Genomic DNA, 24,000 nt, shown 5'->3' with positions numbered 1-24,000 from the left:
AAAATACACATCTGGGGCTTCCTCCAGCTCCCCCCAGGCTAATTTTCCCCTCGCCATCCTGCTCCGCGGCCTGGATCCCCTGCTATGGGTCCCAGTAATGTGGCAAGGCGGGGTATAGTGCGCAAGCGTGCCCCATCGCTCTACAATTGCTGCTGGGAGTGTTCTATGGCTGTGTAGTACTACTGCGCAGGCGCAGAACACTCCCAGCAGTGGGAGCTTAACGGGAGCACGAGGCCAGACTGCACCTGCGCCGACTGGCCCCGACTGCCCAAATTACCGGGCCTGGGAGCACAGCGAGGGACCAGAGCGAGGGACCAGTTAGCCTGAAGGGGGCTGGAGGGAGCCCCAGGTATGTATACATTTTAATTCTATCCATCTCAGGTACACTTTAAAGAGGAACTCCAGTGAAAATAATGTAATAAAAAAGTGCTTCATTTTTACAATAATTATGTATACATGATTTAGTCAGTGTTTGCCCATTGTAAAATCTTTACTCTCCCTGATTTACATTCTGACATTTATCACATGGTGAAATTTTTTACTGCTGGCGGGTGATGTCAGTGATGTCAGTGGAAGGAGATGCTGCTTGCTTTTTGCCAGTTGGAAACAGCTGTTGTTTCCTACATTGCAACGAAGTTCACAGACAGGAAACTGCCAGGACCATGATCCTCAGAGTTTCCTGTGGGAGGGGTGTCACCACAATATCAGCCATACAGCGCCCCCTGATGATCCATTTGTGAAAAGGAATAGATTTCTCATGGGAAAGTAAAGGGGGTATCAGCTACTGATTGGGATGACGTTCAGTTCTTAGTTCTTTTTAAGGCTTTTAAAACCATACAGTATTACGCTATGTGAGATTTTTTATTTGGAGGTTATCTGTCAGCACTTGTGGATTGGCCTAGCCCACTAAAGACACAGTTCGATAAGGTCGGGGGTGACCTGGGAATAACCCCAAGGCGAGACTAAGACCTAATTGGGGGTCTTAGAAAAGGGTGAGTCCCTTTCCAATATTTGGTGTGGTGGTGGTGAGAACCATTTTGGCAACACAAAAGAACGTTTATGATAGAGAGGATTCCCCTCCTTCAGGAGCAGGACTGTGTAGCGCTTAATATCAAACCCAACATTGAACTGTCTATAAAAATATTGGTGCACTGCCTGATTTGATTATATACATTTGCGCATCTCAACTGTTTGTGACGTTCAGTTCTTGGTCACGGTTTCTCTTTAAAGTGATCCCCAGCTGAAGCTCGCATACAAAATAAAGATACTTACCTAAAGAGTGGGAAGCCTCAGGATCCTTTTGAGGCCTCCCTCCCTGCTGTGCTGTCCCCCGTCGCTGAGGTCCCCCCCAGATTAGTGACAAGGCATTGTCGCTAATCATATTGGGGCCCCGCGGCTCCTCTCCTTGCATCATGGCTGCACAGTAGCAGCGCAAGCCCGTCTACGCATGCGCAGTAAGCTGAAGCCGTGGGCTCTGCGCATGAGTGAGCAGACTCGAGTATCTACAGCCATACTGCAAGGAGAGGAGCTGCACTACCCTGGTGTGGAGGGGGTCCACGCTCAGCAACGGGGGGGGGGCTTCTGACCACCAAGTAAAACCTTAATAGGATCCGGCGACTTCCCTCTCGTAGAGAAAACCTGTACTGAAAAAAAGTTCCCCAGGGGGGTACTCACCTCAGTAGGGGGAAGCCTCTGGACCCTGTTGAGGTTTCCCCCATCCTCCTGTGTCCCACGGCGGTCTCGCTGCAGCTCCCGGAACGCACAGGCGAAAAATCCGTCAGCCTGTGCAATATTTACTTTTCCAGGCTCCAGCGGGGGGCACTGTTGCGGCTCCTTCCCACGGAGATAGGCGGAAATAGCCGAACTCCGTCGGGTCCGCTCTATTGTGCAGGTGCAGGAGACTTGTGCCTGCGCAGTAGTGTGGCCTGACTGAGATCGGCTATTTCCGCCTGTCTCCGTGCCGAGTACCGAGTGCCGATACTGCGCCTGCGCAGGAGCCAGGTAGATAAATATTTACATCGCCACCATTTCGGGAGGATTATCGCCACCGCCGTGGGACCGAGGAGGACGGGGGAAGCCTCAATAGGATCCAGAGGCTTCCCCCACCCGAGGTGAGTACCCCCCAGGGGAGGTTTTTTTTGTTACAGGTTTTCTTTAAAGGTAATTATTTAAAACCTGAGCTCATACCTGAAGTGGGAGGGATATGGAGGCTGCCATATTTCTTTCCTTTTAAACAATGCAGATTGCCTGGCAGCCGTGCAGATCCTGTGCCTCTAATACTTTCAGCCATAGCCCCTGAACAAGCATGCAGCAGATCAGGTGCTCTGACTGAAATGTGACTGGATTAGACGGAAGTGTGATTCAGACACTACTGCAGCCAGAGAGATCAACAAGACTGCCAGGTAACTGGTATTGTTTACAAGGAAATAAATATGGCAGCCTCCATATCTCTCACACTTTAGCTTCCCTTTAAGAGATTTTTTGTTTTTTTGTGGAATATGGCTCGCCATTACCGCCGCACACCTGATTGCGCATGTCGGTTGTACATCTTGAAGCATGTCCGATCCATACATGTGACCAATTTTAAGTCTATCATTCTGTCAGCACTAGATAATAGGATAACAGAGGCGCCAAAGGGATAAAAAACACTAAAAGAGCTTAAAAACCCATCTTGGTAATAGAGGAGGCAGTGGTGGACTTCACAGAGGCGCTCAGTGTTGATGTTACTGGCAGATGCTGTTTACTCCTATCTGTTATTGCCTGATGAAGCGGGTTTGTATCCCGCGAAACGCGTTGCACTTTATTTGGAGTATCCAATAAAATTGTTTTGACTGAAAATCCACAGTCGTGTGTTCTGCTTGGAGGGGGTGAGTCCACCACTACCTCCTCTATTACCAAGATGGGTTTTTAAGTTCTTTTAGTGTTTTTTATCCTGTTGGCACCTCTGTTATCCTATTATCTACATCAAGTCCACCCTTGGTGGAGGGTTGTAGCCTTCTTTCTTGTACTACAGAGAGTGACTTTTTAATCCTGAGTGGGGTCAGGCAAATCTCCCCACCTGCTTTCACAGTGGTTGCCTAATTGGTATCCCTGATTTGTGAGTATTAAATTAAAATTATTAATTTTCCAATTATCAGGGCCGGATTTCTGGGAAGGCCTCAAAGGCCATGGCCTAGGGCGTTAAAATCAGATAAGATCAGAAGGGCGACAGGACTTGGAGAGAGAAGAGGTCATATGTCAAAGTAAATCATCTCTTCTGGTCCCGCAGCGCAGCCATCCAGTGCCCTGCTCTGCACTAATAGCTGAATTCCAGAGTTCCCCAATCCCTGCATCTCTCTCTCTCTCTCACTTCCTGATGTGTTATGACAATCCACATCTGCTGTCACCTGATGATCCATTCCTCTGTATGATGGACATACAAGTCGATGTGAGATTTACATTATAAAGCAGATAGAACTAAGTTCTGCTCAGTTTTAATGCAGGCATTCCTAAACCTCAGTAAGCTCTGCTAGTTTCTTCACCTTCTCTATTTTACAGCTGTGACACTGACCCTAGCAGCTGTTAATTACACTCTTAAAGGGAAGATCCGCGCATGTTATAAAAAACAAACTGCACTTACCTGGAGCTTCTTCCAGGTCCTGGCAGTCGATCTGTGCCCTTCGCCGCAGCTCCTCTCCCTCCCGGCATCCAGCGGTGAAGAAGCCGACCTCGCCAGGTCGCATTCCAGGTCGGCTTCTGTGTGCTCCACGGCGTGAGTCACGTGGTGTAAGTGACATCATCTGGTCTCTAATGCGTAGGCGCAGTAGTTCTGTGCCTGAGCAGTAGAGACCCGATGACGTCCCTGCACCACGTGACCCACGCCGTGGAGCGCACAGAAGCCGACCTGGAAGGCGACCTGGCGAGGTCGGCTTCTTCACCGCTGGACGCCAGGAGGGAGAGGAGCTGCGGCGAGGGAACTGATTGACTGCCAGCCAGGAGCTGGAAGAATTGCTAGATCTCTATGGCGGAATTTCCGCGGAAAAATATGAAATTCCACGGAATTTTACGGAATGCACATTTTTTTTTTCCCACCGAACTGATTTCGGCCTAATAAGAAAAATTTCTGCTCGACAGACTTCTTCTCTTCCTCCCCTCCTCCCTTCCTGCCACCAACCTTTCAGTTAACAGCCAAACACGCTAATTGATTGGGCCACAGAGACTGTGTACCAATTGTGCCACAGAGACTGTGTACCACAAAGACTGTGCACGCAGTTGCTGTTGAATGATTTTATGGGGGATGTATGTGTGTCTTGGAGGCAGGAAGTAAGTCTGCTCCAAGAAGTTTCAGCATGTTGTGTTGGTGGTATAATGATTAGGATAGCAGCCTACAAAGTGGTAGGCCTGGGTTTGATTCCTGGCCAATGTATGTGAGTGTGCTTTTAAAATCCTACAAATCCCTAAGCAAGCTCATTCTTCTCTTGGATATATCATAATGGTACATGCTAGGCTGGCTTCAGCATGTAGTGTTGGTGGTGGTATAGCGGTGAGGAGAGCTACCTACCAAGCACTAGACCTGGGTTCAATTCCTGGCCAATATAAGTAAGCTGGCTTTTGAAATTCTACAATTCCCTGGAAGACAAGACCCTCCTCCCGGAGAAAAAGGACTAAGGGAACAGTCAATAGGTTCTATGGGCTACCATTTAGCAAAAAGAAGGTTCCATTTGCGATTATTTTAATTTTTCCGCCGGAATCCGGAATTCCGCAAAAATCCGGCGGAATTTTTATAGGGACGGAATTTAGCGCGGGCAGAATCCGCGAATTTCGGCGGAACTGAATTTGCCCTTTCCGATCATCCCTACTCATTATTATCACTTGACTCAGCTATTGTCTGTTTTACGCCTTGCCTGAGTACTAAAGGTCAGGGCCGGTTTAAGGAGCCCTGGGGCAAACCTAAGCATGGGGCCCCCGGCCCTCCTGCCTGAGATTCACGTTAGTTTAGCAACCATGTTGGCCACATGTATGCGGATTGCGGGCATAGCCTGGAGCCAGCAGCGGACATGGACAGCATGGGCGTAGCAATCACCCCAGAGGCTTTGGGGGCCCCTCCCCTTCCCTCTCACACGTGCAGCTAATTAGCAAAAAAAGTCCCTGTTCACTCTCAAAAACCGTGCAGGAGCGTGTGTAATTATTTCCTGCTTCACAGCAAAACACTCTCTGCTGCCATTCGCTGGCTCCCGATCACGTGACCTGCATGAGGTTTAGGGTCCAAGGGGGCCTCATGCTATCATTTTTGTAGGGGGCCCTGTTAAGTCTAGTTACGCCTCTGATGAACAGGTAAAGTATATCGCACAGGTGGAAGAGGGCACATTCTACAATAGGGGGACAGCACCGGGGATTTTTCCGCATTTTACATTCGTCACGATATTGCTCCCCATTACCCCCATGCACCCGATCGACCACAATGGACCAACATTTTGCAGCATGTGCAATACATTTGACCAATTTTAGACCAAATTTAGGTGCATCGTCGATCGGGCATGGTTTTGGCGGCACCGATTTTTATCCTATTTGATAATGAACATTGAATCAGATGGTGTAGCAGTCGGCAAGTCAATGGATGTATGGCCACCTTAAAGGGACACCGAGCACCTCTCATGGGCATGCCTTTAAAGAGACTCTGACCAGTACTGCAAAGTGCTTAAAGATGCACACCTTTCTGTAGCTTGTGCTCTCCTCTTTCATTTGATGCCTGAATCGCCATTCTACACCAAATAGTTTTCGTTCAATTTCAATTTAAATATCACGGCTGCCATCTTGGCTATGTTATAACTTCCGGGTCACCCCTGTCTTCTCTGTTAGAGAAGTGCATCACTGAATGAAGCAGGAAGAGGAAGTGACACGCATGGCCATTCCAAGAGGCTCCTCCAGAGGGGTCATAGCACGACTTTGTTGGAAGTCGTCTGGCTTAAAGGCATGCCCGTGAGAGGTGCTCGGAGTCCTTCTAAGTCCTCAGACTCTGTTTAGGATTACTTAACCTGTGAACAAGGGTTTAAATAAAACTGTTGCGCAAAAGACAAAAAAATAGAAGTGCCCTCCCTCTCCCTCTGATCACCACCAGTGAAGAAGCACCACTTCGTAATAAAATCATCTGCATGCCTGAAATGATATTCAAATATTGACTTTTCTTCCCTTTTATCTCCAGCTGAATACAAACGGGACTTTGTACTCCCTGGCTGCTTATCTGTCTCAGGTAATTACCTCATTGGCTGCATATATCTCCTAACTGCACTTTTACACTAAAATATACAAGAAGCGGTAAAGTCACCATTAATAGCTAACACGGCACAATACTCTACAGCTAGTGACATGACTATGTACTCTGTACAGTGCTGCAGGGGATGTCAGTGCTATATAAATACATAATAATAATATGGCAGGACATTATACTATGACTATGGTAGGATTAGATTGTGAGCTCCTCTGAGGACAGTCAGTGACATGACTATGTACTCTGTAATGTGCTGCAGAAGATATCAGCGCTATATAAATACATAATAATAATATGGTAGGACATTAGACTATGACTATGGTGGGATTAGAGTGTGAGCTCCTCTGAGGATAGTCAGTGACATGACTATGTACTCTGTAATGTGCTGCAGAAGATGTCAGTGCTATATAAATACATAATAATAATATGGTAGGACATTAGACTATGACTATGGTAGGATTAGAGTGTGAGCTCCTCTGAGGACAGTCAGTGACATGACTATGTACTCTGTAATGTGCTGCAGGAGATGTCAGTGCTATATAAATACATAATAATAATATGGTAGGACATTAGACTATGACTATGGTAGGATTAGAGTGTGAGCTCCTCTGAGGACAGGCAGTGACATGACTATGTACTCTAATGTGCTGCAGGAGATGTCAGTGCTATATAAATACATAATAATAATATGACAGGACATTAGACTATGACTATGGTAGGATTAGATTGTGAGCTCCTCTGAGGACAGGAAGTGACATGACTATGTACTCTGTAATGTGCTGCAGAAGATATCAGCGCTATATAAATACATAATAATAATATGGCAGGACATTAGACTATGACTATGGTAGGATTAGATTGTGAGCTCCTCTGAGGACAGGCAGTGACATGACTATGTACTCTGTAATGTGCTGCAGAAGATATCAGCGCTATATAAATACATAATAATAATATGGCAGGACATTAGACTATGACTATGGTGGGATTAGAGTGTGAGCTCCTCTGAGGACAGTCAGTGACATGACTATGTACTCTGTAATGTGCTGCAGGAGATGTCACTGCTATATAAATACATAATAATAATATGGTAGGACATTACACTATGACTATGGTAGGATTAGAGTGTGAGCTCCTCTGAGGACAGTCAGTGACATGACTATGTACTCTGTAATGTGCTGCAGAAGATATCAGCGCTATATAAATACATAATAATAATATGGTAGGACATTAGACTATGACTATGGTGGGATTAGAGTGTGAGCTCCTCTGAGGACAGTCAGTGACATGACTATGTACTCTGTAATGTGCTGCAGGAGATGTCAGTGCTATATAAATACATAATAATAATATGGCAGGACATTAGACTATGACTATGGTAGGATTAGATTGTGAGCTCCTCTGAGGACAGGCAGTGACATGACTATGTACTCTGTAATGTGCTGCAGAAGATATCAGCGCTATATAAATACATAATAATAATATGGTAGGACATTAGACTATGACTATGGTGGGATTAGAGTGTGAGCTCCTCTGAGGATAGTCAGTGACATGACTATGTACTCTGTAATGTGCTGCAGGAGATGTCAGTGCTATATAAATACATAATAATAATATGGCAGGACATTAGACTATGACTATGGTAGGATTAGATTGTGAGCTCCTCTGAGGACAGGCAGTGACATGACTATGTACTCTGTAATGTGCTGCAGAAGATATCAGCGCTATATAAATACATAATAATAATATGGTAGGACATTAGACTATGACTATGGTGGGATTAGAGTGTGAGCTCCTCTGAGGACAGTCAGTGACATGACTATGTACTCTGTAATGTGCTGCAGGAGATGTCACTGCTATATAAATACATAATAATAATATGGTAGAACATTACACTATGACTATGGTAGGATTAGAGTGTGAGCTCCTCTGAGGACAGTCAGTGACGTGACTATGTACTCTGTAATGTGCTGCAGGAGATGTCACTGCTATATAAATACATAATAATAATATGGTAGGACATTACACTATGACTATGGTAGGATTACATTGTGAGCTCCTCTGAGGACAGTCAGTGACATGACTATGTACTCTGTAATGTGCTGCAGAAGATGTCAGTGCTATATAAATACATAATAATAATATGGTAGGGCATTAGGCTATGACTATGGTAGGATTAGAGTGTGAGCTCCTCTGAGGACACTCAGTGACATGACTATGTACTCTGTAATGTGCTGCAGAAGATGTCACTGCTATATAAATACATAATAATATGGTAGGACATTAGACTATGACTATGGTAGGATTAGATTGTGAGCTCCTCTGAGGACACTCAGTGACATGACTATGTACTCTGTAATGTGCTGCAGAAGATGTCACTGCTATATAAATACATAATAATATGGTAGGACATTAGACTATGACTATGGTAGGATTAGATTGTGAGCTCCTCTGAGGACAGTCAGTGACATGACTATGTACTCTGTAATGTGGAAGAAGGAAAAGGAGCAGGAATGATCGGCACTGCAATGTACATTTATTCTTCAAAAAGTGAGGCACAGTCCGAATGCATAAATACAAAACAGTTGTGCAGCATACATGGACATACCGGTGCTCAGAGGTGTGATGGTGACGGTGGGTGCTGGGCACTGCTCGCCTGACGGCCGTTTCGCGCTGTACCGCGCTTCTACGGAGGCTGAAGGGCAAACTCCCACTTTCCAGGTTTAAATAGGCCCTAAGGACGGCATTAGGCGTGTCCACGCCTGCAAAATCCGCCTACTTCCTTTAAAGGCAGCAAATAGCACAGTGGAATGCATATGTGTTCCACCAAAACTTCCTGGTAGTGGCCTCACCTCCCTCTTATGGCATCCTTTGCAGACCAAACTTATTAGATGGCTGCAAAATGCTATTGCATGCATTGGATGCCAATGGAGGGATAGGTGCCATCTAGTGGCTAAATAAATTATGACTGGTGAGCGAAAAAAAGTATAATTATAGTGCATTTAAATTAAGGCAGGGAGTGGCATAGCGTGCTACAGTGACTGCATATTATGCTTGGTGCACATGGAAAGTACAGATTGTGCATACGTAGAAAAATCTATAAAAATATATAAATGCAAAATTATGTGATACTTTATGCAATATACCATATTAGTCAAAAGTGACAAAGGTGGGGACTGGGTGGGAATAGACTGGTTTAAAATGATGCTCTAGCATCATATGTATCTGGAGGGACTGGGGAGGAGGCAAATGGCATGGATTGGTGTAACCCCACTGTGTATACCATCAGATGGCTACATTAGCAAGAGTGAAGGAGGGGAAGGAAGGAAGGAAGGTAAATGGGGTGGGAGAGCAGGGAATAAAGGGGAGAGGGAAGGAGAGGGGGAGCGGGAGGGATATAGGGGAGGGGGGAACAGGAAAGCAACAGGAACATAGTCAGACGTTGACACTTAAGAGGTAATTAGTAACAATCTATGTAGACACGTCTCTATTTCGCAGCTTGCGTTCTTTAATAGTGCCTTAGATGATAGTTCGTTTATAATCAATTCTCTTAAGTGTTTTCGAATATTGTATATGGTCAGCACGATCTTGATGCTGGAACTTAATTATACTGAGCTCCTCAAACATCTTGACGTGTTCTTGTTGGGAATGTTCCAGGACGAAATTGCACAGCCTAGTTGCGTATTCCATGTGCGCTGTTTTCTACTTTTTCATGAATTCATCATCGTCTTTGTACTCGGATGGCTTTGCGTGCCTCCTGAACCATCTTGCTATGATTTGATTGTCTTTATATTGCTGCAGGGTGGTTACAGTCCAGGGTAGTATTGCCTCCTTGTCGTTCAGTCTCTCGAGATTCATCTCTAAAACCCTAGCACCCACCGTTTTTCTAGATTTAGCAAACGATGCTGGATTAAAAAGCTTTTAGCATCACTTCTGCCATTAGCTACTGCTACCCCTTCCAAATCAATGCCGCTATCTGAATCATTGTCTTCTGATCCTGAATTGATATCGCAATCCTGGATTACACTTACGGACATGCTGCGTGCTCTAACTTCAGGGTAAGAGTACTGGTAGAAGCAGGTAGAAAGGCAGTTGGCACTGCAGCAGTATGTAGTCAGCATGGAAGGGGATTAGGCAGGTAAAACACACCTCACCCACAGTGTTGTAACTTGCGTGCTCTGATCCAAGGGAAGTACATACATGGAAGAAGGAGCAGGAATGATCGGCACTGCAATGTACATTTATTCTTCAAAAAGTGAGGCACAGTCCGAATGCATAAATACAAAACAGTTGTGCAGCATACATGGACATACCGGTGCTCAGAGGTGTGATGGTGACGGTGGGTGCTGGGCACTAATCGCCTGACGGCCGTTTCGCGCTATATCACGCTTCTACGGAGGCTGAAGGGCAAACTCCCACTATCCAGGTTTAAATAGGCCCTAAGGACGGCATTAGGCGTGTCCACGCCTGCAAAATCCGCCTACTTCCTTTAAAGGCAGAAGATGTAATGTGCTGCAGAAGATGTCAGTGCTATATAATACATAATAATAATATGGTAGGACATTACACTATGACTATGGTAGGATTAGATTGTGAGCTCCTCTGAGGACAGTCAGTGACATGACTATGTACTCTGTAATGTGCTGCAGAAGATGTCACTGCTATATAAATACATAATAATATGGTAGGACATTACACTATGACTATGACTATGGTAGGATTAGAGTGTGAGCTCCTTTGAGGACAGTCAGTGACATGACTATGTACTCTGTAATGTGCTGCAGAAGATGTCAGTGGCATATAAATACATAATAATAATATGGTAGGACATTAGACTATGACTATGGTAGGATTAGATTGTGAGCTCCTCTGAGGGCAGTCAGTGACATGACTATGTACTCTGTAATGTGCTGCAGAAGATGTCAGTGCTATATAAATACATAATAATAATATGGTAGGACATTAGATTATGACTATGGTAGGATTAGATTGTGAGCTCCTCTGAGGACAGTCAGTGACATGACTATGTACTCTGCAATGTGCTGCAGGAGATGTCAGTGCTATATAAATACATAATAATAATAATATGGTAGGACATTAGATTATGACTATGGTAGGATTAGATTGTGAGCTCCTCTGAGGACAGTCAGTGACATGACTATGTACTCTGTAATGTGCTGCAGAAGATGTCAGTGCTATATAAATACATAATAATAATAATAATAATAATAATAATAATAATAATATGGTAGGACATTAGACTATGACTATGGTAGGATTAGATTGTGAGCTCCTCTGAGGACAGTCAGTGACATGACTATGTACTCTGTACAGTACTGCAGGAGGTGTCAGTGCTATATACAGTAAATACATAATAATAATATGGGAGGACATTAGACTATGACTATGGTAGGATTAGAGTGTGAGCTCCTCTGAGGACAGTCAGTGACATGACTATGTACTCTGTAAAGTGCTGCAGAAGATGTCAGTGCTATATAATTACATAATAATAATATGGTAGGACATTAGACTATGACTATGGTAGGATTAGAGTGGGGGGGGGGGGGTCAGGTAATTGTTTGCAATAACTGAATATTAATCTTTTCATTTTCCCGGCAGGATAATAGATCGATGTCCTTCATTCCTCCAGGCTATTCAGTGTTTGCACAACTCTTGAGCGTAAGTTTGCCATATTTCTTTTTATTTTGCCGGTGGCTCTGCCGTCCAGAGTGTAGTGATGACCGGATACTGATCATTGTGCAAATATGAAACACTGCCTAATTTTACCAATATTCTACCAGTGGCTTCACCCGACACCCAAATTACCAAGGCGCCCTTTTTCAGCCTAAGCATCCAAACTAATCACAGGACGTGAGGAAGGGGTTCTGTATATTTCATTTGACTATTTTTTGTTTCTTCTAGGATGCCAACTTGTTCTCCGAAATTCGTGATCAGATTCACTGGCCTTTTACGATACTCTGGCCCACAGACGAGGCCTTCAGCTCCCTCTCGGAAGAAAGGAGGAGATGGCTGTACCATGAGGACCACAGCGACAATCTCATTGCCTATCTGAAAGTTCATTTTATTAGAGACACGAAGGTAGCTGTGTCCATCGTCAGTTACTGCTTCCTGCTACCCTCACCTCCACATTTCAGCTATCAATGTCCTTCAGTAACAAACTAGAGGGGGGGCGGCACCCTCAAAAATGTGTTGGCCTACGGTCCTGGGGGAGCCACTCTGCATTCACTGATCAGCATTAGGCAGTCGTAGAGTGGTTAAAACGGAAAAGCAGTAGTCGGCCTACCCAGGGGCGAGTCTAGCATTTTTGGCACTCCAGGCTAGAATTCCTGTGTCACCTCCATCTCTGGATGTACAGAGGGGTACTGAAGGAGGCACATGGAGACAGGAGGAGGCACAAAGTAGGTCAAAAGGAGGCGCAAAGGGGAACAGAAGGAGGCACAAAGGAGGACAGAAGGAGGCACAAAGGAGGACAGAAGGAGGCACAAAGGGGAACAGAAGGAGGCACAAAGGGGAACAGAAGGAGGCACAAAGGGGAACAGAAGGAGGCACAAAGGGGAACAGAAGGAGGCACAAAGCACAAAGGGGAAAGGAGGCACAAAGGGGAACAGAAGGAGGCACAAAGGACAGAAGGAGGCACAAAGGGGAACAGAAGGAGGCACAAAGGGGAACAGAAGGAGGCACAAAGGGGAACAGAAGGAGGCACAAAGTGGGTCAGAAGGAGGCACAAAGTGGGTCAGAAGGAGGCACAAAGTGGGTCAGAAGGAGGCGGCATAAACATTCCTGGGGGCATGGCTTAGTTTGGAGGCAGGGGTTGAGCTTAATCAGGAGAATGGCGCCCCTAAGACCAATGGCACTCCAGACAGTGGCCTGTAATGCCTATGCCTAAAAACTGCCCTGGGCTTACCTCTTGTGTTATGCTAGGCACACGCCATACAATTTCCTGGCACATTTACCTGCCAGATCGATTATTTCCAACATGTCCTATGTGAATTGGATTGATATTTGATTTTTGGATTTAATTTTTCAATCGATGTTCTGATCGATTTGACCGGAAAGACGATCGAAAAAATGAAAATCGATCGGAAAATTGATGGAAGTTCAGATTGGACATATTGGAAATAATCGATCTGGCAGGTAAATTTGTCAGAAAATTGTATGGTGTGTACCTAGCATTAGTCCTTGTGTTGGGGTACGTTTTTCTTGCCTTTTAAACAGTTTTTATTGATTTTACACGTCCTTTGGGGCTCCTCCCTCCCAGTGATAAAGCCCAGTGTGCTAATTTGCAATTTCCCATCACATCGAAGGGTTGAATAAATCACTACTGCACAAATTCCATCACATTATCGATCAGGAGATGAGCAGACATACCGGAAATGATCTATTGGACCCATCTATCTGACAGGAAATTGCATGGTGTGTACCAGGCCTAAGAATAGCTCTGTAGAGGGCCCTCCTGTAAACACAGACATCTGCCTGGTCCGCCTTTGCCTAAAAACTGCCCAGGCCCTATTGAATGGTGTGTTTGTCAATCACTCGCAGTGTAAAACGCACAGGATCACCATGAGAGCCGGTCACTTAGCATTGATTAATCTGTCCATTTCATTTGTCTGTCTTGAGTATGGAATGCTGAAGTTCACCGACAGGAGGAGGATGTGGCTTTGAATATTATTTTGCCAATAAATCTGTAATCTGTTTTTTAGCTGTCAGCAGCAAACCTGCCCTCCGCCCAGTCGCTACGGACACTTCACGGCTCCACCGTCTCCTTTCAGTGCAGCCAAACCACCCCTGTGAGTATTTACTTGTGAATCTGCATCAACATGCTGAAATGTGAAGGACGAGATCACAGGACACCCACACAATACAATACAATACAAACCTGTACACTACACTACACTACACTACACTACAATACAATACGCTACACTACAATACACAATACAATATAATACACTACACTACAATACAATACGCTACACTACAATACGCAATACAATATAATACACTACACTACACCACACTACAATACACTACACTACACTACAATACACTACACTACACTACAATTCACTACACTACAATACACTACAATACACTACACTACAATACAATACGCTACACTACAATACACAATACAATATAATACACTACACTACAATACAATACGCTACACTACAATACGCAATACAATATAATACACTACACCACACTACAATACACTACACTACACTACAATACACTACACTACACTACACTACAATTCACTACACTACAATACACTACAATACACTACAATACACTACAATACACTACAATACACTACAATACACTACAAAAACATTTCTGAAGTGCTTTTCTACCACAGGACTCAAAGCACATAGGTATGTCTCAGATCAATACAGGGCTGCAGGCAGAGGAAATAGTCAGGTATTCCTAAATGCCAGACTAAACAGATGACCAGGGCCGGTTCTCTTATGAAGCAAGGTGAAACATTTGCACTAGTTGCAGAGATTATGGGGCGGCATGCTTGTGTTTACACTAACAACATGTAGTCAGAATAGGAGGAGAAGTGAGAGGAGAGTGAGGTAAAGAGGGCATCATGCAGTTGCAACAAGTCCTTCAGGTGCAAGAATTTGAATGTCAATAAGCCAATCATTCTCCATTCTATCGGTAGCCAGTGGAGTGAGCTCAGGGTTGGTGTTATGTGGCAATGGCTTGTTAACAGCCTTGCGGCGGCATTCCGTACTAATTGCAGGCAGTGCAGGTCTTTGTTTGGCAGACCTGTATAGAAAACATTGCAGTAGTCCAGCTGTGACGTGATGAAGGCATGAACTAGGGTTGGAAGACATCATTTGGGGAATGCTAAAGAATGAATCCACATGATGGTTTCTTGTGGCCTCTAATGCTTCAGACAGTAGCAGTTGAGACCTTTCAAGGGCCAGTCAATGGTATTTTATTCCCTTCAAAACAAAAGTGGTGGTGGCAGTAATGGTGTCATGCCGGAGATGTGTTGAAAAATGGTGGCATATCGGTATTGGTTTTGGGAGTGCCGACTAACTTATGCATCATGATGTGTGCTTTCATAGTGAAAAACTTGTTGCTAGTAGTGTTGTCCGGATTATGAATGATTCGGATGTTTGATCCGAATCTCTTTTGTGAGTCGAATCATCCGAATCATCAAAATGAGTGATTCGGATCACAAAGGGGGCGGGGCCAGGAGCAGCACGCCCCCTCTCAGCGTGCAGCGGGGTCCTGGAAGCAGACGAGCAGAGATGGATCGCTCAGTTGGAGGGGAGCCAGCCTTGCAGGGACAGGTAGATCAGAGAGGGGACATGGGTGCCACTGCCAGATATGTGTAGAGCACACATACTGGCTGCAATGTGCTGCTCATTTTAGGCTGGCTGTTCTGTAGTGCTGCATAGTGATCACATTGGAAGCTTTTGTCTCAGAAGCACAGCTCAGTAACTTTGCAGACAGCGTGCTGGGCTAGAATGACAGGGCAGGCACTGTGATTGCAGTGCAATATGATCCTCCTGCACTGCTCTAAACAGCTGCACTTCACTTCTGGGAATGCTTTGGGGAATGCTTTCTTTCACTGTGTGACGTTTGAATTCAGAATATACAGATGAACATATAGGTGAAATATATGTAAAGCATATGATTGCAGCATGTGGGTAATGTGTGCAAAAAAAATTTCTGCTCTCTGCTCTCCCCTCTTCGTTCACCTCCTCCCTTCTCTGTCCACTCCCTGCTCGTCTATGTCCACCATCTCCCCTTCTCTGTCCACCTCAGGGAAAGTCCTGTCCTGCTAGTCATTTCACCCCCGAATGCTTCCCTAGTCAAATGATCCGAGAGTCGGATTAAAGATCCGGATCTTTTCAATGATCCGATTCGAATCATCCGAATCATTGAAAAGATCCGAACTTCCCATCTCTAGTTGCTAGAGGATAACAGTCCCCAATGAACAATTTGTACTTTTTTTTGGTGAGAACATCAGCGTTAGGAGGCCCACATTGGGCTCTATTCATAAAACCTTACCGCAAGTTTTCCGCTCAAAACAGCGGATTTTCCCGTCCATTTAGCAAAGTGGGGATTCATAAAAGCTGTTCCCGCATGAAAATCTACAATCCCCCAGCAGAGCGAGAAATTTCCGCCTTCTCCAGTGTTTTTCTAGATTTATCTAGAAAAAAGTAACAAAATGGACATTCATAAAGTTTAGAGGAAGCGGTATGTGGACGGGAAATACCGCTTCCTTGGATGTAGCGAGAAGAGTTCGGATTACATGAAAGTGAATGGGACAGACCTCCCAGAGAGAGCAGTGCACGGAGGGACTCTGCCGGCTGAAGTGTTTCCGCATGCCTTCCGACAGCTTACCGCCAGCTTTCAGCGGGAGATCTCCGCTCTTGCATTGCAGCTGGCAAGATTTTTATGAATTACCACCCAGAAGTGTAAAATACCGCTGCGGTATTTTCCCTCCAGGAGTTTTTTCGCCAAACATTTTTTATGAATAGAGCCCACTGTGGGAACTATTGTAGCTACTCTCTACATTTGATAAAGAAGTGATTGTTGGCAGGAGGAAGGAGACAGCACCACCCAGCATCTATAAATAGAAAAATTATACCAGCAAGGGCTTAAAGTTAGAAGTGGTTATGAAACCATATTCCATAGCCCACTGTTCACTCAACAATGCTGTAATAACGGAACAGATCTCTTTTTAAACGGATCCGTTTGTAACATTTGCCACCATTTTGTCAGCTGGTTTTCCATTCTGTTTTTGCATCGCAGCACACTTGATATCTGTCGCCGCAATTCTCCGCTGTCACTACCCATTCAGGTCCCTGCAGGCTAGAAACACCGGTACACCAATCCCAGAGCCCGGTCAGAAGCATCAGGCTGCCATGGGAATCCTCTCTGAGCACCAGGGAAGATTTTAATTGGTCCACTGCTCAGTGAACCAATGAGAATGCTCCCTGGGGAGAGATTATTCCCATTGGTCTTTTGCAAGCCACTTGTAGCCTGATGTTTTTGGTAGGACTCTGGGATCGGTATGCCGGTGTTTCTTGCATGCGTGGGACCTGAATGGATGGCGGTAGGTATTTTGCGTATGCGGCAAGCAGCTTAGTGAGTAGGTCATCCGTACTTATCGGCTAGCATTCATTCCTCCAGTTTCTTCCACCATCTGGTTCGTCTGGCCAATTCAGAAAGTCGTGCAGGACCCATACAAAGCCAGAGCAGACCAAATGGATCCGTTCCGAACTGACTAATATGAACAGATCCTATTGCTTTGCGTAGGATCTATTTGCATCCATTCAGATCTGTTCTGTCTTGTTACGCTGAACGATACTTTTCTTTTTTTATTGCCAATGTGAACACGGCTTCAGTGCCTGAAATCAATAGGAAGTTTATCAGTTTGACAGATTTGATGAGAAAGATGTAAGCCTGCATAAATATTGACCCTTTTATGGCCTCCTTTGTACCTTGTGAACCAGGCCGCCACACCCAGGGTGCACATGAGAAACATCATCTGTTTGATCAGCTGACAGAATTTCAGGTCTCTGATTTGCTGTGATCACTTCCTGTATTGTAACACATGATCACGGCCAGCAAATCAGAGGCTTACAAATCCATCACGTCTTCAAACTCATCGCCAGAGGCGGCCAGTGAGATGCTAGTAATGACTCCATCTTGGCTGAAGATGTAATATAAACTGTATACAGCCCTGGAAGTGGCTGGATAGTATAATGGTGAAGGGCTCAAATCTCAGCTCTTCCTGTTCTGAAAGCCAGCACCAATTCAGTAAAGAGACCTTGGGCAAGATTACCTAACGCTGCTACTGCCTATTAGTGATCAGCACAAATTTCGAATAGCTGTAATTTCGCATCGTAATGCGCAATTACGGTGCAAAATTTTCATGCAAAATTTCAGGATAATTCTTAATAAATTTCACATGTAAACGTAGTCCATCCATAATTTTGCAAAATTTTGCGTAATTTCGTGCCGACTTTGGCAGTTAATAGCATGTTGTCATCACAACAATTGCTAGGTATGTTAAGGGGAATAGTGGAAACTGGAAACAAGACAAAAAATGTCAAAAGACTTTGTAGTTTTTGAGAAAGTCGATTTTAAAAATGGCAAGAAAAATGTTTTTTAACCAATTCACCTCGAAGTGAACTGGTGCAATTTTCACCTGTCAGCGCTCCTTCCATTCATTCGCCTATAACTTTATTACTACTTATCACATCAAAACAATCTATATCTTGTTTTTTTCACCACCAGTTAGGCTTTCTTTGGGGGGTACTTTTTGCTAAGAATTATTTTATTCCAAAAGTGTTTCAACAGCAAAAATAAGAAAAAAAATTGAAAAATTCATTATTTCTTAGTTTTCGGCCAATATAGTTTTAAAATAATACAAGCTAACGTAATTACAGCCCCCACATTTGATTTGCCCATTTGTCCCGGTTATTGCAATGTTTAAAATTTTTCCCTAGTACAATGTATGGCGCCAACATTTTATATGGAAGTAAAGGTGCATTTTTTCAGGTTTGCGTCCATCCCTAATTACAAACCCATGATTTATAAAGTAATAGTAATATACCCTCTTGATACACATATTAAAAATGTTCAGTCCCTAAGGTAACTATTTATGTATTTTTTTCTTTATTTGTAATTTTTTTTTTCCCCAAAATTTTTGGTGCCTATTGGGGAGTGTGGGAAGTCAGGGGTTAATTTAAAATGTTTAAATAATGTCAAAATAGGTCATTTTGCGTGGCGGGGAGGAAAGTAGTAGCTACATCCCTGCACAGAGTTATGGCATTTTGCAGGGATGTAGTTACTCGTCCCGAGGAAGGGAAGTTGTTTAACTGTCATTTTTCTGAATTTAACAACCATTTTTCTTTGCATTTTTAAAATCGATTTTCTCAAAACTACTAGGTCTTTTTGAAAAAAAAAAAATTTGACTCGTTCCCAGTATTCTCTTTAACTTATGTAGCAATTTTGGTTTGAATAGCATTTATGGGGGCTTAACTATTCACTGCTAAAGTCGGCACAAAATTACGCAAACATTTACGTGAAATTACAAATATGTATATGAAATCAATTAAATTTACAAATTGTAATTACGTATGGGCATAACTGAGAAAATTTACATGAAACTTTGCGTAATCATAATTTGCTGATTACGATTATCACTACTGCCTATAGAGCGCCCCCTAGTGGCAGCAGCTCTGGCCTAACACTGCTACTGCCTATAGAGCGCCCCCTAGTGGCTGCAGCTCTGGCCTAATACTGCTACTGCCTATAGAGCGCCCCCTAGTGGCTGCAGCTCTGGCCTAACACTGCTACTGCCTATAGAGCACCCCCTAGTGGCTGCAGCTCTGGCCTAACACTGCTACTGCCTATAGAGCGCCCCCTAGTGGCAGCAGCTCTGGCCTAACACTGCTACTGCCTATAGAGCGCCCCCTAGTGGCTGCAGCTCTGGCCTAACACTGCTACTGCCTATAGAGCGCCCCCTAGTGGCAGCAGCTCTGGCCTAACACTGCTACTGCCTATAGAGCGCCCCCTAGTGGCAGCAGCTCTGGCCTAACACTGCTACTGCCTATAGAGCGCCCCCTAGTGGCTGCAGCTCTGGCCTAACACCGCTACTGCCTATAGAGCGCCCCCTAGTGGCAGCAGCTCTGGCACTTTGAGTCCACCCGGAAGAAAAGTGCAATATAAATGTTCTGTGTCTTGTTTTGGATCAGACTCTTCAGCTGGCAGGAATTGCATCTGATTGGTTCAATTTCAAGCTGCATCCAATGACCACTTGGCAGTTTCCCTTCCTAAAAAGGAACAAGCATGGCTGCCTCCATCTTCCTGTCACTTTAAAGAGGAACTCCAGTGAAAATAATGTAATAAAAAAGTGCTTAATTTTTACAATAATTATGTATAAATGATTTAGTCAGTGTTTACCCATTGTAAATTCTTTTAATTCCCTGATTTACATTCTGACATTTCTTACATGGTGGCATTTTTACTGCTGGAAGGTGATATAGCTGCTGCTTGCTTTTTTGGCAGTTGGAAACAGCTGTAAACAGCTATTTCCCACAATGCAATGATGTTCACAGACAGCAAACTGCCAGGAGTACCACGGTCTTCAGAGTTTCCTGTGGGAAGGGTTTCACCACAATATCAGCCATACAGCGCCCCCTGATGGTCTGTTTGTGAAAAGGAATAGATTTCTCATGTAAAAGGTGGTATCAGCTACTGATGGGATAAAGTTCAATTATTGGTCGGAGTTTCTCTTTAACCTTCCTTTATGTCGGTCATTTTATTCAGAGATGATAAGTTTTCATTATTCTGTATTATATTCTGTTCTCTCCAGGGGGATATCCTCATCAATGAGAACAGCGCCAGAATCATCTATCGGGACATGGAATTCTTCGAAGGAATTGTCCACAGCATCGACCAGCTGCTGGAGCCGCCTAACATCGGAGCTCGCTGCGACGGCTTTACGTCAACTGTTGCGGTAAGTTGTTGAAGCTTAACCACTTGCAGATCCTTTGCTTGGTTTGCTCACAGCACATGCCTCTGTCCCCATCCCGATGGTCCGTGAGTGGTGAATGGGAACATGTGTTCCCAAAGCCCATCAAATTGCCTGTTATGAATGATCATCGGTGTCAGCGAGAAGCCTGTGCTCATTCATAAAATGTAAGTAAAACACACACACACAGCATTTGGTCACAGTACACAGGATAATGCGTGGTTACATCTAGTGGGGAAAAAGTAAAAATACATTTACAATACATCAAAATAAACCCACCATTAGTTATTAAACACTTCTAAAACCTCCCTACTCCCCACCCTTCTTCTGTAGTTACCAAAAAACAAAGTGACCGCATTTAAAAAAATACAGTTACCTTAGGGGCTTTTTTTAATACGTATGTCATTAATATACAGGGTGGGCCATTTATATGGATACATCTTAATAAAATGGGAATGGTTGGTGATATTAACTTCCTGTTTGTGGCACATCAGTATATGTGAGGGGGGAAACTTTTCAAAATGGGTGGTAACCATGGTGGCCATTTTGAAGTCGGCCATTTTTAATCCAACTTTTCTTTTTTCAATAGCAACAGGGTCATGTGACACATCACATTTATTGGGAATTTCACAAGAAAAACAATGGTGTGCTTGGTTTTAACATAACTGTATTCTCTCATGAGTTATTTACAAGTTTCTGATCACTTATAAAATGTGTTCGATGTGCTGTCCATTGTGTTGGATTTTCAATGCAACCCTCTTCTCCCACTGCAAAGTGGATTGGTCGTCATGGGGCCAGTTGAATGGCCCCCAAGGTCTCCCGATCTGACTCCCTTAGACTTTTATCTTTGGGGTCATCTGAAGGCAATTGTCTATGCTGTGAAGATACGAGATGTGCAGCACCTGAAACTACGGATAGTGGGAGCCTGTGCTAACATTTCTCCTGTGGTGTTACTGTCAGTGTGTGAGGAGTGGAGAAGAGGGTACGGATACTGGAAGCCTGTGCTGGCATTTCTCCTGCGGTGTTGCTATCAGTGTGTGAAGAGCGGGAGAAGAGGGTACGGATACTGGAAGCCTGTGCTGGCATTTCTCCTGCGGTGTTGCTATCAGTGTGTGAGGAGTGGGAGAAGAGGGTATGGATACTGGAAGCCTGTGCTAGCATTTCTCCTGCGGTGTTGCTATCACTGTGTGAAGAGTGGGTGAAGAGGGTATGGATACTGGAAGCCTGTGCTAGCATTTCTCCTGCGGTGTTGCTATCAGTGTGTGAGGAGTGGGAGAAGAGGGTATGGATACTGGAAGCCTGTGCTAGCATTTCTCCTGTGGTGTTGCTATCAGTGTGTGAGGAGTGGGAGGAGAGGGTACGGATACTGGAAGCCTGTGCTGGCATTTCTCCTGCGGTGTTGCTATCAGTGTGTGAGGAGTGGGAGAAGAGGGTACAGATACTGGAAGCCTGTGCTGGCATTTCTCCTGCGGTGCTGCTATCAGTGTGTGAAGAGTGGGAGAAGAGGGTACGGATACTGGAAGCCTGTGCTAGCATTTTTCCTGCGGTGTTGCTATCAGTGTGTGAAGAGTGGGAGAAGAGGGTACGGATACTGGAAGCCTGTGCTAGCATTTCTCCTGCGGTGTTGCTATCAGTGTATGAGGAGTGGGAGAAGAGGGTACGGATACTGGAAGCCTGTGCTGGCATTTCTCCTGCGGTGTTGCTATCAGTGTATGAGGAGTGGGAGAAGAGGATACGGATACTGGAAGCCTGTGCTAGCATTTCTCCTGTGGTGTTACTATCAGTGTGTGAGGAGTGGAGAAGAGGGTATGGATACTGGAAGCCTGTGCTAGCATTTCTCCTGCGGTGTTGCTATCAGTGTGTGAGGAGTGGGAGAAGGGGGTACGGATACTGGAAGCCTGCGCTGGCATTTCTCCTGCGGTGTTGCTATCAGTGTGTGAAGAGTGGGAGAAGAGGGTACGGATACTGGAAGCCTGTGCTGGCATTTCTCCTGCGGTGTTACTATCAGTGTGTGGGGAGTGGGAGGAGAGGGTACGGATACTGGAAGCCTGTGCTGGCATTTCTCCTGCGCTGTTACTATCAGTGTGTGAGGAGTGGGAGAAGAGGGTACGGATACTGGAAGCCTGTGCTAGCATTTCTCCTGCAGTGTTGCTACCAGTGTGTGAAGAGTGGGAGAAGAGGGTACGGATACTGGAAGCCTGTGCTAGCATTTCTCCTGCGGTGTTGCTATCAGTGTGTGAGGAGTGGGAGAAGAGGGTACGGATACTGGAAGCCTGTGCTAGCATTTCTCCTGCAGTGTTGCTATCAGTGTGTGAGGAGTGGGAGAAGAGGGTACGGATACTGGAAGCCTGTGCTAGCATTTCTCCTGTGGTGTTACTATCAGTGTGTGAGGAGTGGGAGAAGAGGGTACGGATACTGGAAGCCTGTGCTGGCATTTCTCCTGCGGTGTGCTACCAGTGTGTGAAGAGTGGGAGAAGAGGGTACGGATACTGGAAGCCTGTGCTAGCATTTCTCCTGTGGTGTTACTATCAGTGTGTGAGGAGTGGGAGAAGAGGGTACGGATACTGGAAGCCTGTGCTAGCATTTCTCCTGCGGTGCTGCTATCAGTGTGTGAAGAGTGGGAGAAGAGGGTACGGATACTGGAAGCCTGTGCTGGCATTTCTCCTGCGGTGTTGCTATCAGTGTGCGAAGAGTGGGAGAAGAGGGTACGGATACTGGAAGCCTGTGCTGGCATTTCTCCTGCGGTGTTGCTATCAGTGTGTGAAGAGTGGGAGAAGAGGGTACTGATACTGGAAGCCTGTGCTGGCATTTCTCCCGCGGTGTTGCTATCAGTGTGTGAAGAGTGGGAAAAGAGGGTACGGATACTGGAAGCCTGTGCTGGCATTTCTCCTGCGGTGTTGCTATCAGTGTGTGGGGAGTGGGAGAAGAGGGTACGGATACTGGAAGCCTGTGCTGGCATTTCTCCTGCGGTGTTGCTATCAGTGTGTGAGGAGTGGGAGGAGAGGGTATGGATACTTGAAGCCTGTGCTAGCATTTCTCCTGCGGTGTTGCTATCAGTGTGTAAAGAGTGGGAGAAGAGGGTACGGATACTGGAAGCCTGTGCTGGCATTTCTCCTGCGGTGCTGCTATCAGTGTGTGAAGAGTGGGAGAAGAGGGTACGGATACTGGAAGCCTGTGCTAGCATTTCTCCTGCGGTGTTGCTATCAGTGTGTGAAGAGTG

General features: G+C 45.0%; 1 protein-coding gene across 3 annotated transcripts in view; it reads left to right on the top strand.

Moving 5' to 3' along the window:
* The window catches only part of STAB1 (stabilin 1), a 308,949-nt gene that overhangs the window by 229,686 nt on the left and 55,263 nt on the right, over positions 1-24,000 (top strand). For all 3 annotated transcript variants that reach the window (XM_068251889.1, XM_068251888.1, XM_068251891.1), the window contains 5 exons: positions 6,182-6,229; positions 11,864-11,923; positions 12,167-12,343; positions 13,966-14,052; positions 20,622-20,765. In XM_068251889.1, the coding sequence (XP_068107990.1) occupies positions 6,182-6,229; positions 11,864-11,923; positions 12,167-12,343; positions 13,966-14,052; positions 20,622-20,765 (516 nt within the window). The remainder of the gene's footprint in view (positions 1-6,181; positions 6,230-11,863; positions 11,924-12,166; positions 12,344-13,965; positions 14,053-20,621; positions 20,766-24,000) is intronic.

Source organism: Hyperolius riggenbachi, chromosome 9 (genome assembly GCF_040937935.1).
Source record: "Hyperolius riggenbachi isolate aHypRig1 chromosome 9, aHypRig1.pri, whole genome shotgun sequence".
Lineage (NCBI taxonomy): Eukaryota > Metazoa > Chordata > Amphibia > Anura > Hyperoliidae > Hyperolius > Hyperolius riggenbachi.
The sequence above is the reverse complement of the archived record's forward strand: the minus strand, read 5'-3'. Positions and strand labels throughout refer to the sequence as shown.